Raw genomic sequence first — 14,762 nt, 5'->3', positions numbered from 1 at the left:
CACAAAACAGAAACTCCTAAGTACATATATCTAAAGTATTCAATTTTTCTTTCTTGGGGGCCTAAATCCTGGCGTTGGGATGAACTGCATCAAGTTGGCAAACTTTGAAGAAGTTGCTGAAGATGCACCCTGCAAGGAATTCACTGTTGGTGTGGTTGGCTGATTAGAGGATCGTCTTCGTGGTGACAGTTTCGAAGGTCTTTTCGGTGCAGGATCCTATAGGAGAAATAAGTGGCATTAAGTATTATTTATGCATGGAAATAACAACATACTCAAATGTAAAATTTTAGTTACCTTTTCAGAATCCTCTTGCTCAGAAGCAAAACGCAGAAACGGTGATGCACATCAAGCATCACCGCTTTCACTGCTGATATCAGTCCCTGCCAGATTCAGTAAATGTTACACACATAATCGTCCCTGACATTATAATCGTAACACATAATAGTTCCTACAATTGAAGGTCGTGACCCATAATAGTCCCTAACGTTTAATAAGACAGCCAGATTAATGAGAAAATCAGTAATTACAAGTTCTCCATAAAATACACTACAAGCATAATGAAAGCACAATTCTTCAAGTAAGCATAACAGCAGAATTCTTTCCCTAATAACTAACCATGAAAATCCAATGATCTCACAATTAATTCAGACAAGCATAACATCAAAGGTCTTACCCTAAAAACTAACCATCAAAATCCAATGAAAGCACAATTATTCACAGTAAGCATAACAACACAATTCTTAATATAAGATCACATAAAATCAAAGCAAGACATTCAAATTAAATCACACCTTTTGCATATCCGATATGAAGCACCAGTCATGCTCTTTATAATGCCCCAAGTCCTGATGAAGTAGCTCAAGAAACCATCTCCATGTCTCTGTATTCTCCACTCTGACAATAGTCCAGGCTATGACATAGATATGATGATTTGCATCTAACCCCACGGCTGACAAAACCTGTCCACCAAACCGGGTCTTCAGGAAAGCACCATCCAGACCTATCAAAGGACGGCAACCAGCCTTGAACCCGTTTTTGCAGCCACTTAAGCATATATACATTCTATCAAAGGTAACTTCACCATCTGGTTAGGGGTGGTGCATATTTGTACAGTGGAACCGGGATTAGTCTTCAACAGCGTCATACTATAATCCCTAACCATCCTATATTGCTCTTTCTTATCCCCATACACTACACTTCTTGCATCCATTAATGCCCTGGATATTGAGTTTTTATTCAGAGTCAAGTCAAACCGTGTCTTGAAGTAAGTTGTAGCCTCGCAGTGTCTAAAATTTGGATACTTTCTCACCTTCTTCACAAGCTTGCTGCATACCCAATTCCTGTTGACAGCCCTATTCTTGTCCTCTCTTGGGCAAGTGTGGTCATCATTGAATGTCTTAATTTGCCAACATGTGTGTGTCTTCATGGTCTCTTGATGCATAAGCCACCCATGGGCACTCTTTCACCTTACACACCACCCTGCACCTAATGTTATCATTTTTTACTATCTTTATGCTTCTACCCTCTTGGATTGTATATTCTCTCACAGCTTCTCTAAATTCTCATTTAGTTCCGAACTTCATGCCTACCTCAAGGTGCAGCTCTCCAAACCTTGCACTCTCCCTAAACAGCGGACTTGCCTCTTCAGATTCATTTCCTTCCTCCAGCTCATCTTTTGAGTTTGGAGGTGTCTTCATCTCCTCCGAATGCCAAGAATTGGTGCCATCTGAGTCAACACCTGGGTCTAGTCCATCCTCTACCCCTTCATGAACACAACCCACAAACCCAAGGTCAACCTCAGCGTCGCTCACCTCCTCCACCAAACCATCGTCTTCATGTAATATCTTCTCCTTCCCTTTATCTAGTGTCATGTTTCTCCTAATCCTACTCCCAGTTTTAGGATCATTCCCTGTAGCCTCAGAATCAGAGAAACTACCCTCATCCGGACCTGATTTGAACATGCTATCCTCTTCACTATCAGAGGAGTCAGAAGATACATCAAAGGGAACTTCATTGTTAAACACTTTGCTAGTAAATCCTCTAGCAGCAGACCGTGTACAGGGTCTCCTGGAAATACTTGGTCTCTTGGACAGTTTCTGCTTCTTGCTCTTATCTGATTTGGTGTTCTGACTGGATTTCCTGGGCTGGCTGATTTTGGTGGGCTTGGTGAGCTTGGTGGGCTTGGTGGGCTTGGTGGCTTTTGGGGAGTTGGTCTTCTTCAGAGTTTTGGTTGTCTTGGAAGGATTGGCAGTTTTGGAGTGTAATGGTTGTGATTGCCGTGGAGATGTTCTATTTTTTTTGGGACTGGATTTGCAAGAAGTGTTGGGTACAACCTTAGGGATAGGAGGAGCAACTATGATTGCATGAGTCTCTGTAACTGGGGGACTCACATCAGTATCTGTACCTGCATTACATCCCTCTCCACCATGATCATCCAAGTACACAACTGTGTTATCTCCCTCTAACACCTCCGGCACTGACACTGTATGCTCGAAATATATATCAATCAATCCCTCATTTGTCCTAGTACAATTTACTATCTCTCTTATCTCTTTGTCACTGTTTACATTTCTCAACCCCTTCTCCAAACATTTTCCAGGAACATGCCACCAGCACTGTTTAATGTTATTGTACCCAAGCTCCTTATGGTAGTTCCGTATGTAGAACACATCTAGAGTATCAGTGTCTAGATCACCTAAACAGGCCTTATTGTCCGGAGAATATATAATAATTCCTTCTGCATTTTTTTTTAAGTCACCCCCATGATGAAACATGATGTCCAACTTCTCCTCCATCTACAAGAAATTTAAAATTTTTACAATACATAGGGAGAATTTGAAAGCTTACTCATGCATTAAAAAGGAAAAATAATTACCACAAGAAAACATTTTTTTCCAAACCTCCATACTTCTCCCTGTTTTTTCCCTGTTTCATTCGGGTATTACAGCAACCCCACAAACCCCAACCAAGATTCAAACCCTAGACACTACAATGACACCAAAACTCCATAACCTCAACAACACTAACCAATGCTATCATCAACCAACACTGTATTCAAAATACAAAGTAAAAAAAAAAAAGGTTACCTTGAGTTCGATCACAACGTCAGAACCTCGTCTTTGTGGTGAAGGAAGGGAAGGGAAGAGCGACAACAACTTCTGATCAGATGACTTCTTCTCTCAAATTTTTGTAAACCCAGCAAATACAACCCTACGGCTACGCCATTGATGGGGAGATGAAGAAGAACTCAGAGGGTGGAAGAAGAAGAGACAAAGTGTTTGTGTTCGTGGAGAAAACTGTTTTTCATAATAAGTAACAACTATACGGCGTCGTTTTTGGCTTTCAAGGGCGCCAAACCCAAAACGACATCGTTTTGGACATGTCCCACGTGGCAATCCTAGGCCACGTCAGCGCTCCGGTGATGAGTCATCACCTGAAATATGGCCAGGGACTAGTTTGAGTGCTCGGAACTCTATCTGGAGGACTACAATAGAAAAATCGAGATCTTAAGGATTACTATGAGTAATTGCGTGAATCTCAGGGACTACTATGAGTATTTACTGGTCAAATTACCATAAAATGTTAGCAATAACAATTGAATTGCCACAAACGGCCGTTGTCACAATCAAAACGATGTCGTTTTCACAAAGCAATCCAAAACAATCGCAATTACCAAGTACCAACCAATCAACCATCTCCACTTCTCTGCCTCCTCCTCCTCCCTCTGCCACTGAAACTCAAGGAAGAAGCCTCGCACAACTCCATCTTGTGACTCAAATTTCTACTCTCACACCGCATCTCCTACTCCCTCCTCCGCTGGGCCACCAACTCCTTCAAACATTGTTAATTAATTAATTTTCCATTTGTTTAATATCCAATCCATTTCTTATCTCACACATTGTTCCATTGAGTTATTTTTATCTTCCTGTTCCCAAAACTACTTCAGTTTTAGTCTTTATAGTGTGTACATTTCTTGCTCCTTGCATCAAACAATTGGCTGAAAATGGGTGTGTAATAGTTATCAACATCTAATTTTGTGTAGACTAAATCTAAGACAAAACTTTTATGAATCTTCTACTAGATTAAATTGTTCGAGGTGCTGAAAAGCGTGGAAGCACACACTCGTGTCAACAACTATCCCCACACACGGTAAAATCATACAGGTATGATTAAATATTATACGCCAAGTAATTGTTTATCAAACAAACATAGTTTCTTACACAACCAACTTATAAGAAGTACCAAATGGCTTCGAATTACAAACACAAACTAGAAGTATATTTAGCATGGCTATCCCTAATACAAAGCTCATGGAAACATCTCAAAGCAACTCTTGGGTTCCATGTTTGGCTGCAGCTTTTCCCTTCCATTTGGTTGTTGGCTTGTTGCTTTCTCCGGGACGACCATATGAATAATAATCCAAGTATTATGAGGTCGATCCCAACGGTTAAACAAGTATCTGATTCTTGGAGCATGAGAATGGACAAAATAAGGAACATAACAACATGAATGCGAGTGAATTTTGCACCCACAAGAATAAATACTGCAAGAGCCCATCTAATCAAAAGGTAACTGAAGAATTCAATCCAGCGAACCAACTTGGACATGCTTACATGATGATTTATCAGCTTCAGGACAGGGCACAGCGGGTTCCTAAGTGCCTCCATATCTTTCCCCAAATATATTTCTTTGTTGACGGTTGCTGTGTCAGAAAAGCACATGGCGGATAGATTGAATTTGAAATAGCTGAAACTATAAACCAGTACCAAACTGGCAATTGCCACAAATAACCCAAGTTCTGCAGCTACCCTGAGCCGGTACTCTGGCACAGTTTACTTGTGGTGGTGCTGCTGGGCCTGTCCAGATAAAGAAGAAACAAAGAAATAAAAAAGGCGAATCGAAACCGAGTAATTTGTTTTATCCGAAGCAGTAATAATGAAATTTGGCGACCTTATTATTCCTGGAAGCCATGGGTGCAGCAGAGGAGTTTGTTTGGTTCAGAGCCATCCTTCCTAGATAGTGTACAAGAGGTAGAGAGCAATGAAAAGTGGAGGGTTTCAGAGCAGCAAACGTAACATTCGGTAATGGAATTCGGAAATGATAAATTATTGTTAACAGAGCTTAAGCAATGTCCTTCCTTTGGTCTCATCAACCCATTTGTTCATTTACAAAAGAGTTGAGAAACTGCATGACGCCCTAGAAGATGTGAATAGCATCAATAGAAGCAGCGGAACAACCCGAGTAAAACAAAAAAAATCGTCATGAAAACTAGACAAAAATAATAGATTTATTAATTTTCATATCTATCAATAATCAACACACTTTACTCTGAAAAACTAGCCCTTTTTTATTCCATCATCACGTTAAGTTTCTTGAGATTTGTAATATGCAGCAGGACCCCAGCACCACCAGCAGCAACAGTGCCAATACAAGCGCCAGCTGCTGCATCTGCAGCTGTGGTAATTGCAGTACTATATATTGGTCGTCATCTTCATTCTCATGGTGGTTGTCTTGCATATTATGAAGCCCTTTGTACCATTGAAGCCGCTTGGAGGTTTCTGTTTCTAGGCATTCATCAGTTGGCATCGGTGAAGTCTTTGGCATTTGAGAAGAGGAACTTCCTGAGCTTTGGGGAAGCTTTTAATACGTTCCTTCCACCGATGGTACATATCAGCATGAATTTCTTGAGTTTTGCTCTAAATTTGGTCCTGCTATTCCCAGTGTATCCTGCAGTACAATGTGTTCTTAACTTCTTATGCTCCTTTGCATGTTAATGCCATTGTATTATTTTGCTGAACTAGCACATAAAGCCATTGGCATTACTGTAATCTCAGGTTTATTCAAGATGCCCCTCATTGTTTTCTACCTTAGAGGTCCCTTGGCAGTTGGCATCTCCCTCATGATTGGAATTCCAAGGAATAAGAGTGAACGGGGATGCCATAATAGGGGCTATGAATGCCTCAATAACTCATCTAGCTGTGTTATGTTTATGAATTTCTGGAATTGGACCATGTAATAACTTATATAATATCTTCATTTACACAACTTTAGTTTGAAAGTTTTTGCCATGGACTTGAAAATAGTTTACGATGGATGTGCCTCTTGCTATGGTATAAGAAATGGTTGATATTTGAGTTTTTAACTGTGAATTCACTTTTTTACATGTCCCAAACCTTCTTAAATGTCATTTGTTTGGATCATCAAACTTGTGACTAGAAAGTAGAAACAGACCAAGAGACTAACAAGACCTCATTATCAGCTATCAATTATATGTTTGGATATATAATGAAAAAAAAATTTTTTAGCTATTAATTATGTTTGGATATAATAATATAAAAATATTTTTTTGTTTATTTATTACGTGAAAATTTTTTTTTAAAAAAAAAATTTAAAAAGATATAAATGATAGCTTTCAAAAGAATATTTTTTATTTTTCTAGTATTTTTATTTGTTTTATTAGAAATTTGACAAATACATTAATAAATAAAATAAAGTTTTTTTAATTAAATTTTTTATCAATTTAATGACACCCAAACAAACAATAATATCATTCTCATTCAACTATATTTTCATTAAATTTATTAAAATACTTATTAGATGATAGATTAAAGGTTGATATTAAAATGAGTATTATGAAGTATTTTGTAGATAGAGTATGTTAAAATGTAAGAATATATCATAATTATTAGATATCTTATATTCATAAAGCAAATGTGTAGAATAATTAATTTTAATAAATAATTATTATTTAGAAGCAAAAATATTTTAATTAACTAATATATGCTTTACGAATAAATTATTAACTATTATGATGCAAAACTAGTTATAAATAAATTTTTAAAAAAATGATAAAATAAATAATAAAATGAATGTTAACATATGAAAATATTGTAATTAAAATACCTTAATTCAATAATAAAACTTTAAATTAAAATAATTTATGAAACGAAATTATATAAAAGAGTAGATTCTTTATTTTATAAAATGAAAATATTGAATATAAGAAAAAATGCAACATTTATTTATTGACTTTTAGAAATAGAATTAAATTGGTTATTGTTCAGAACCTCGCTCATTTATTATTATTATTATTAGCTTGAACTGAAGGACAACCAATTGCAGTTTATTAAGGATAAACTTGAATTGACTTTTAGAAAAAATATTTTTATTTTTATTTTTTTTAAAAATAAGGTATTGTTGATTTTTAAAAAATTAAATAATATGTTTTTATAAAAATATTTTTTCAAAAACACGTATTTAAATATATTTAAAATTTAATAAAAAAAATTATTTTTAGACTTAGTTATTCTATTAATTTCTATAATTTTATTAAATTTATAGTTAGATTTTTATTTTTTTTTCATTTAGTTTTTATACTATTTTTAATTTTGTAATTAGGTACTTTTTGTGCTAAAATCGTTAAAATTAACGAAATATTCTTTTTAAAAAATATAAAAAATTTAATTAGATTTTTAATTATGAATTTCTTTAATTTGTGAAAAAATATTTCGTTAACTTTAATATTTTTTATATTAACAAAAACTTAAGTATACCATTAAAAACAATACAGAATCTAATTAAAAAAAATTATAAGAACCTAATTGTAAATGTAATGAAATTATAAAGATTAATAGAATAATAAACTTTCTTCTTAATAATTCTTTTTAATCAAATAAACCGATGGAAACCAATTTTTTGAAAAGGTATGTTTTTTTCATTCAAATAATTCTCCTTGCATCAACCAGAATTTGATAAAGTTGGCCCAATGACTTTTCCAAACTTTACGCGAGTAATAGACCAATTCTCATTTCTGCAACTCTCTCTCTTACATGGTGTGAGCTCTCATCTCACCGGTCACCACCACACTTTCCAACTTGGACAAAGTTTTATCAACTATTCCCATGCATAATTAATTTCACATTTGTGTGTAGCGAAAAAGAACGAGATTCTATAAACACTAGTAAAATGCAAAGTTAAGGCTCACTGGATAATTATACATACTGCAAGTAATTGTTAGTCAAGAACCCGTAGTTCCTTACCCAACCAACTTATTGGAAGCACTAAGGGTGTTTTTGGGAACTCGTTGGAAGGGAAGAAGTACGTTTAGACTTCTTGAAAGCTTTAACTTTTGGTTTGGCAAAATTTTTTTCCATAAAGGCAGAAGTGATTCTGCTGCCAAAACCAACGTTTACAAGAAGCAACTATTTTTAGCTTCTGCGTTTTTCTAACGAGCTTTTTAGCCATGATACTAACCATTTATTTATCTTTTACCAACTTTATCCTTCATGTATGTTATTATATTATTTATAAAATTATTGTTATTTCTATTTATATGAGCTCTATTTTTTTATTATTTATTTTTTTATTTTTTTTCAACTGTTTGTTTGATATTATACACTTTTATAATTGTGATTTTTGTGTATTATGTTTGTTATTATCTTTTTATAATATGATTTATTAATTCTGTTAGGTAAAGTAAATTAAACAAAAAATTAACTGTAAATAATAATAATAATAATATAAAAAATTATAGCATACTAAAAAAAGAGTACTAAAAATACTAAAAATATACTATATAAAAAGATCATCAAGAATTTTCAGATTTGTTTCAATTACTATAAAGTAAATATTTAATTTTTTTATTATTTTTAGTACTCTCTTTTATAATTGTAATTCTCATATACTATGTTTTAGTGTAATTTTTTATAATATAGATTATGATTCTATTAAAAAAAATAAATAAAAAATTAATCATAGATAATAATAAAATCATAAACGTTGGATTCTAAATTAATATTAAGAATAAGATTATTGACAGTACTAGAATAAGAATACGATATAAAAAAAATACTAAAATAACATTCTTAGTTAATACTTAAAAAAATGTAACATATTTGATTAAATATTCTTTTATATATTTATAAAATTTATATTGTTTTATTTTTATTTAAAAATATATTTTATCTATTTTTATATGTTATTTTTATTTTAGTAAGTAAATATTAATTTTATTATAAAATTAACTAATAAGATTTATTTAAATATCTAAATTAAAATTATAGGATAATATAAAAAAATTATTTAAGTTGAGGTCTATTTCAGTAATTTTTTATCTAAAAGTGATTTTGAATGGTATAAGCTAAACAACATTTATTTTACTATAATCAATTTTGATACAAAAATTACCAAACATAAATCACTTTAAGACAAACTTACTTTTTATCAAAATCAAGTTTGCAAAATCAATTTTATACAAATTTCCGTTTACAAATTGTAATCCAAACACACACTAAATCGCTCCTAAGTCACGGTTGCACAAATTTAAATTACAAAAACAAGACTCGAATAGACAGCCAACACACAAACACAAATTTAAATTTCAGATCATGCATTTTGCTCTCAACAAATTTCAATTATTCTGAAATCTTTAAGAATTACACTCATTAGAGATATCGGATTTATTTGTCAATTTTAATAAATTTATAATAATTTTTATTATAAAATAATTAAGTTAAATTAGTTAATTTTACAATAAAAAAACCGATATATCTAATAAGAATAACTTTTAAAAATTTATTTATAAAATAATAAAAATTTATTAGAGACTAAATGCAAATCTAAAATTTATTGGATACAAGTCGCACTAACTTAGGCTGCAGCTTTTCCGTCGGATTTGGTTTTTGCATTTTTCCGGGACGGCCATATGAATAATAATCCAAGTATTATAAGGTAGATTCCAATGGTTAAAGCACCTGATCCTTGGAGCATGAGGAGAATGGACCAGATAAAGAACATGACAGAATGAATGCGAGAGAATTTTGGACCCAGAAGAAGTAATACAGCAACAGCCCATATAATCACAAGGAAACTGAACAATTGAATTAAGGGAATCACGTTGGACATGCTTACACGTTGAATTATCAGCTTCAGGAAAGGGCATAGCAGGTTCATAAGTGCCAACATATAGTTCCCCAAACTTGTTTCTTTTTCGATGACCGTTTTGGTGTCAGAAAAACACAAGTCGAATAGATTGAAATAGATGAAAATATGAACCAGTACCATACTGGCAAGTGCCACAAATAACCCAACTTCTGCAGCTACCTTAAGCCCATGATCTTGCTGCTGGGGCAGTCGATGGCCAAAGATCAATTCAAACAGGGAAACTGAGTAATCTATTTCTTTAATACATACAACAAGAACAACAAGTAAAAAGGAAGCAGTAATAATAAAATTTGGCGCACCTTATTATTGGAGGAAGGCATGGGTGCACCCGAGGAGTTTGTCTGGTTGAAATCATGGCCTTGTGTATGGTTCTGAACCATCCCGCCTGGCTTATAAGAAGGGGAAATGAGCAAGAGAAGAGATGGAAGTTTCAGAGGTGCAAACGTAATATGCGGTAATGGCCTTCTAAAATGAATAAATTATTGTGAATGGATTGAGCTTAACATATCCCCCTTCCTTAATTGAGTCCCCATCAACCCATTAGTTTTTAATTCGCGTTACGCGTTAGTGGATAAGTGAATAACGTCAGTGGAAGCAGACATCCGGAGCCCGGTGAAGAAAACAAGACAAAAATAAGATTTATTAATTCTCATATGAATATCAATAATCAAGAGACTAACAAGACGCACTTTATTACTGCGTGTTTCCAAAGATAATTCCCTTTTCAAGTTTACTACTCGATCAGCTAATCGGAAACCCATACGATTCCAATGTCGGAAGGGCAGCCAGCTGACGTGGTAATCAATACTCTCTTGTTTTTAACAAAAACTTTGCCCAAATTAACACCCTTCTGCTTCTTCTTTCAGGCATCTAATCCCCCCATGGAGATGCCAGACTCACATATGCTTTCCTTTGAAATACAACACTCACTCTCACCTATGCTAGTAAGTTACACGATAATCTTGTGCCGTGCCTTCTCCTATTTTAATGTTTGTTTCTTCCACTTGATTCACAACTACTTCCTACTTCCTGGATACCAATTCTCATCTTTTCTCAAAATCCAAACTGTATAATTAATTAATAATTCAAACACACTTTTGGTTCCAAAATATCCAAACTCACCCTTATAATATTTTCTTCTATGTTTTCACAGGGCTATATTTCATGGGAAAAGTAGCCCTTTTTATTCCATCATCACGTTAAGTTTCTCGAGATTTGTAATATGCAGCAGCAGCAGCAGCAGCCGCATGAAGCCCTTCCTACCATCAGGTCATTTCTTCCCCAGATGTTTTCGATGGTGCGGGAAGCCAATGAGAAAACTCGTGGGTTTCTGCTTCTAGGCATTAATGGCGTCGTATTTCATCAATTGACATCGGTGACCTCTTATGTTTTTGATGAGAAGAGGAAGTTACTCAACTTTGGGGAAGCTTTTAATATGTCCCTTCCACCGATGGTCCATATCAGCATGATTGTTTTGAGTTTCGCGCTGAATTATGTCCTCCTATTCCGAGTTAACCCTGGAATACAATGTATTCTTCTACTCGTGACCATATTAGTGCCGTCGTATTATTTTGCTGAACTTGCTCGTAGAGCCGCTGGTATTGCTGTTGACTTAGGTTCGTACAGGATGCCCCTCATATGGTTTTCCTTTTTCGGGGGCATCGGCATGGCGCTGTTTTGTGGTTCAACGGTACTGCTCATAGTCTTTTTATCATGGCTATTTGCAAGAAGAAGAGGACTGCAATTCCAAGGAATAACGGTGAATGGGGATTCCATAATAGGGGCTATGAATGCGTGACCAACTCATGGACCTCTGTGTTCATCAAACCATATAATAACTTGTAGTTTGCGATGAACTTGTTAATAGTTTTTGTCTCCGGCTGTGATGATGTTGATGAGCTAGCTTTTAGCGGTGAATTCACCTTTTAACATGGCCAAACATATTTAGGGATGAGAGAATAAGACGGAATGGATGTTTTATACGCATATCCGTTATGGGTTTGTTTTGGTGTGTCTTTAAGAAAAAAAAAATCCTCTAAAAAAAAGATCTTTTTTTCAAAGATCTTTTAAAAATGTAAAAATAATTATGTTTAAACATGATAATATACAAATATTTTTTTGTTTATTTATTATATTACGAGTTTGTTTTGGTGAGTTTTTAAGGAAATATCTTTTTTGTGTTATATTTTTTTAAAAGATTTTATGAAAAAGTAAAAGTAATTTTATGTTTGGGTATCTCATGTAAAAAGATTTTTTTATCTTTTTATCTATCAATTATGTTTGGGTATAACAATATAAAAGTACTTTTTTATTTATTTATTATATGAAAAACATCTTTTTTTAAAAAAAAATCTTTTAAAAAAAGGTGTAAATTACATCTTCTCAAAAAAATATTTATTTTTGTAGTGCTTTTACTTTTACAATTAAAAATTTTTCAAATACTCTAAAAAATAAAAATAAAAAAATTTCATCAAGATAACGACGTCCAAACAAACATCGAAACATTTTTTTCTATAAAAATTCTTTTTAAAAAATACAAAATATAATTTTTAAAAAATATATATTTTTTATTTTTTAATATTGTTATTATTAAAAATTTGTTCATGTTAAAAAAATTATAAAAAAAATTAATAATTTAATGACAAGTTGACAACCAAAAAAGTCTTTGTTCATTTTGAATACTTAGGTATCGTGCTTCCCACTTCCTATCTTGTTACTTTTATATTATGGTGGTTACTATGATAAAGATGCCTCTTTTAACTTTAGGTAAAGACATTTTCTTTTGTGTGGTTGATATTGATTTAAAAGTGTTTTACTAAAAGTGTTGTTTTAAAGAGAAAGTGTTACCCTTAATCGTTAATTTGGCTCTGATACCAATTTTTCAAATTCGATTTTTCTTTTAATTCTTCTTTTGAAATTTATACTAACTCTTCATATTTTGCTTCGAATAAGTTTATAATTTGTCTTGGTGGTACTCTATTCAAAGGATTTTGATAAAAATAATTTACAATTTTATAATCTAAAGTATTAACCATTTCTACAATTTCTCTTGTATTTGTTATATGATTATTTATTACTAGTCATTGATGTATATTTATAATTCTGATTTCATATTTATAATTTTTTAATTTTGTTCTAATTTCTATCATAATAATATTCTTTTTTACAGGGATTATTATAAAGTCTTTTATATGTTTGTCTTTTTCTATAATTTCTTAAATTCTCAAAAACTTCTTTTATTTCTACACTTTCTCTTGCTTGTAAATATCTTCTCAATTTCATTTTCCATCTTTTCTTTTAACAGTTTTAATCGTAATATAGTTTTCCAAACATTTATAAATTTCCTAAATTTAATTCCAACTTGTTTATATTTATTCTTATTTCTATCTTTTTTATTATAAGATCATCAATTTCGACCTGAAGATTATTTAGTTCTTTTTTATACTCCTCTATTTTATTTTTTAATTTTTTCGCTCTTTTCCTTTTTATTTTATTTTCTGGTTTCTCAATCTTTTTATGCTTCATAATTCTAAAAACAGTTTTGTTTAGCATTATTTATTTTAGAACTTCTGCAAATTCTATCATCGATTCGTGACTATTTTCTAGATATTCTATTAATTTTTCTAGTTCTTCAACTTCTTTTTTCAGCTTATTATATAGATTATTTTTAGAGCTTTAAATGCTCTTTGATTTATTTCAGAAAACTGCAAATAATTCAAACGATTCTCTCTTTCAAAGAGCTCTTGTTTCTTATCTTGATAAGTTACATATATTTCTTCCTTATTTATTATCATAATTTAATATTTAGGGTTTCATTTAATTTTTCGACCTTTTTTGTTAGTTCTTTTATTTCAGAGTCTTCTTCTTTAATTTTTAATTTAGATAAACTTAAGGGACTATTGATTTTAGATTCTCTTATTTGAAAATTTGATGAAACCAATTTTTTTTATGGTTCTTTTAATAATAGAATTGGGTTTTCAATAACTTTATATTTTGGTATTTCTATTTTTACAATTTTCTGAAATAATTCATCAACATAAATTCTTTCTCTATTTTTAAATATTATACTATGATGGCTATTTGTTAAAGCATAATTTATTGCATATGTAATTGAAAACGGTTCATCATCTTGTTCCATTAAACTTTTTCTATGGAATTTATAAGCTAAACTTATAGATCTACCAAGATTTTCAGTTGATAAAGGTATAGCATATCCAAGATGGGCATTAAATTTAACATTTACATTTGCTAAATTTCCATGAACAATCCCAATTATTTGATCTATTGGGTCATCCGTAATTTTTTTGTCACAGATTGCTAAACTTATTGGTGAATTAATTCCTTTCATATATGTAGATTTGATTAAAACTTGTATGGTACTAATATGGATCCATCCAATTTTAGATCTTTTCTGTTGATCCTTAATTTTCTCAATTTGTTTACTTAGTTCTTCATCATTTATCAAAGCTATTTCAAGTTCTCCATTAGTAGATTTTATTTTTACAGGGGCTTCAAGTTAAATTTTTTCATAGTATATTATATTTGTTCTCCACATTTATATATGGATGGAACAATGAATCTATAATTTTGAATAAATATTTCAACCATTTCTACTTTTTGGTCAATTTTATGTATTGATTTGTTAGCTATTCTAACTCTTAATGGTTTCTTTAATTTTTTCCAATCAAGTTTTATATTTGTACTAGCAAAGCATTGTGTTGCTCCAGAATCTATGAAAGCATTTATAAACTTTTCTGTTATTTTTATAGTAATAATAAATGTGGCATTATTTTTCAGTCTCTGAGTCTGTTTCTGAGACA

The 14,762-nt window shown here is 32.0% G+C and overlaps 2 protein-coding genes and 3 long non-coding RNA genes across 5 annotated transcripts; 2 read left to right on the top strand and 3 right to left on the bottom strand.

The window, feature by feature from the left end:
- Positions 1–140: 140 nt before the first annotated feature.
- LOC140178751 (uncharacterized) lies at positions 141–1,426 on the bottom strand. Its single transcript, XM_072215990.1, has 4 exons — positions 1,112–1,426; positions 792–1,022; positions 295–380; positions 141–216 (listed from the first exon to the last, which is right to left on the bottom strand). Exons 1-4 carry the CDS (start codon positions 1,424–1,426, stop codon positions 141–143), a joined length of 708 nt encoding a protein of 235 aa, XP_072072091.1.
- A 2,263-nt stretch (positions 1,427–3,689) lies between these two features.
- LOC140178420 (uncharacterized) lies at positions 3,690–6,058 on the top strand. The gene is made up of 2 exons (XR_011871643.1): positions 3,690–4,163; positions 5,393–6,058. It is a non-coding gene; the product is annotated as an uncharacterized lncRNA (long non-coding RNA).
- Positions 4,167–5,090, bottom strand: LOC140178421 (uncharacterized). The gene is made up of 2 exons (XR_011871644.1): positions 4,951–5,090; positions 4,167–4,856 (listed from the first exon to the last, which is right to left on the bottom strand). It is a non-coding gene; the product is annotated as an uncharacterized lncRNA (long non-coding RNA).
- Positions 6,059–9,200: 3,142 nt separating the features above from the next.
- Positions 9,201–10,456, bottom strand: LOC112744276 (uncharacterized). Its single transcript, XR_011871642.1, has 2 exons — positions 10,242–10,456; positions 9,201–10,119 (listed from the first exon to the last, which is right to left on the bottom strand). It is a non-coding gene; the product is annotated as an uncharacterized lncRNA (long non-coding RNA).
- A 112-nt stretch (positions 10,457–10,568) lies between these two features.
- LOC112744275 (uncharacterized) lies at positions 10,569–12,073 on the top strand. Its single transcript, XM_072215487.1, has 3 exons — positions 10,569–10,739; positions 10,809–10,886; positions 11,171–12,073. The coding sequence occupies exons 1-3, from the start codon at positions 10,713–10,715 to the stop codon at positions 11,738–11,740; spliced, it is 675 nt and encodes a 224-aa protein (XP_072071588.1). The 5' UTR covers positions 10,569–10,712; the 3' UTR covers positions 11,741–12,073.
- Positions 12,074–14,762: the final 2,689 nt, after the last annotated feature.

The sequence above is a fragment of the Arachis hypogaea genome, chromosome 14 (genome assembly GCF_003086295.3).
Source record: "Arachis hypogaea cultivar Tifrunner chromosome 14, arahy.Tifrunner.gnm2.J5K5, whole genome shotgun sequence".
NCBI lineage: Eukaryota > Viridiplantae > Streptophyta > Magnoliopsida > Fabales > Fabaceae > Arachis > Arachis hypogaea.
Note: the sequence above shows the minus strand (reverse complement) of the source record. Positions and strands in the feature narration are given on the sequence as shown.

Coding starts and splice junctions, on each gene's coding strand:
- LOC140178751 (XM_072215990.1), bottom strand. CDS start 1,426: ATGAAGACACACACATGTTGGCAAATTAAGACATTCAATGATGACCAC. Junction 381..791: donor TCATATCGGATATGCAAAAG/GTGTGATTTAAT, acceptor TGAATCTGGCAG/GGACTGATATCAGCAGTGAA. Junction 217..294: donor AGCAAGAGGATTCTGAAAAG/GTAACTAAAATT, acceptor TTTCTCCTATAG/GATCCTGCACCGAAAAGACC.
- LOC112744275 (XM_072215487.1), top strand. CDS start 10,713: ATGTCGGAAGGGCAGCCAGCTGACGTG. Junction 10,740..10,808: donor AAGGGCAGCCAGCTGACGTG/GTAATCAATACT, acceptor TTCTTCTTTCAG/GCATCTAATCCCCCCATGGA. Junction 10,887..11,170: donor ACTCACTCTCACCTATGCTA/GTAAGTTACACG, acceptor TGTAATATGCAG/CAGCAGCAGCAGCAGCCGCA.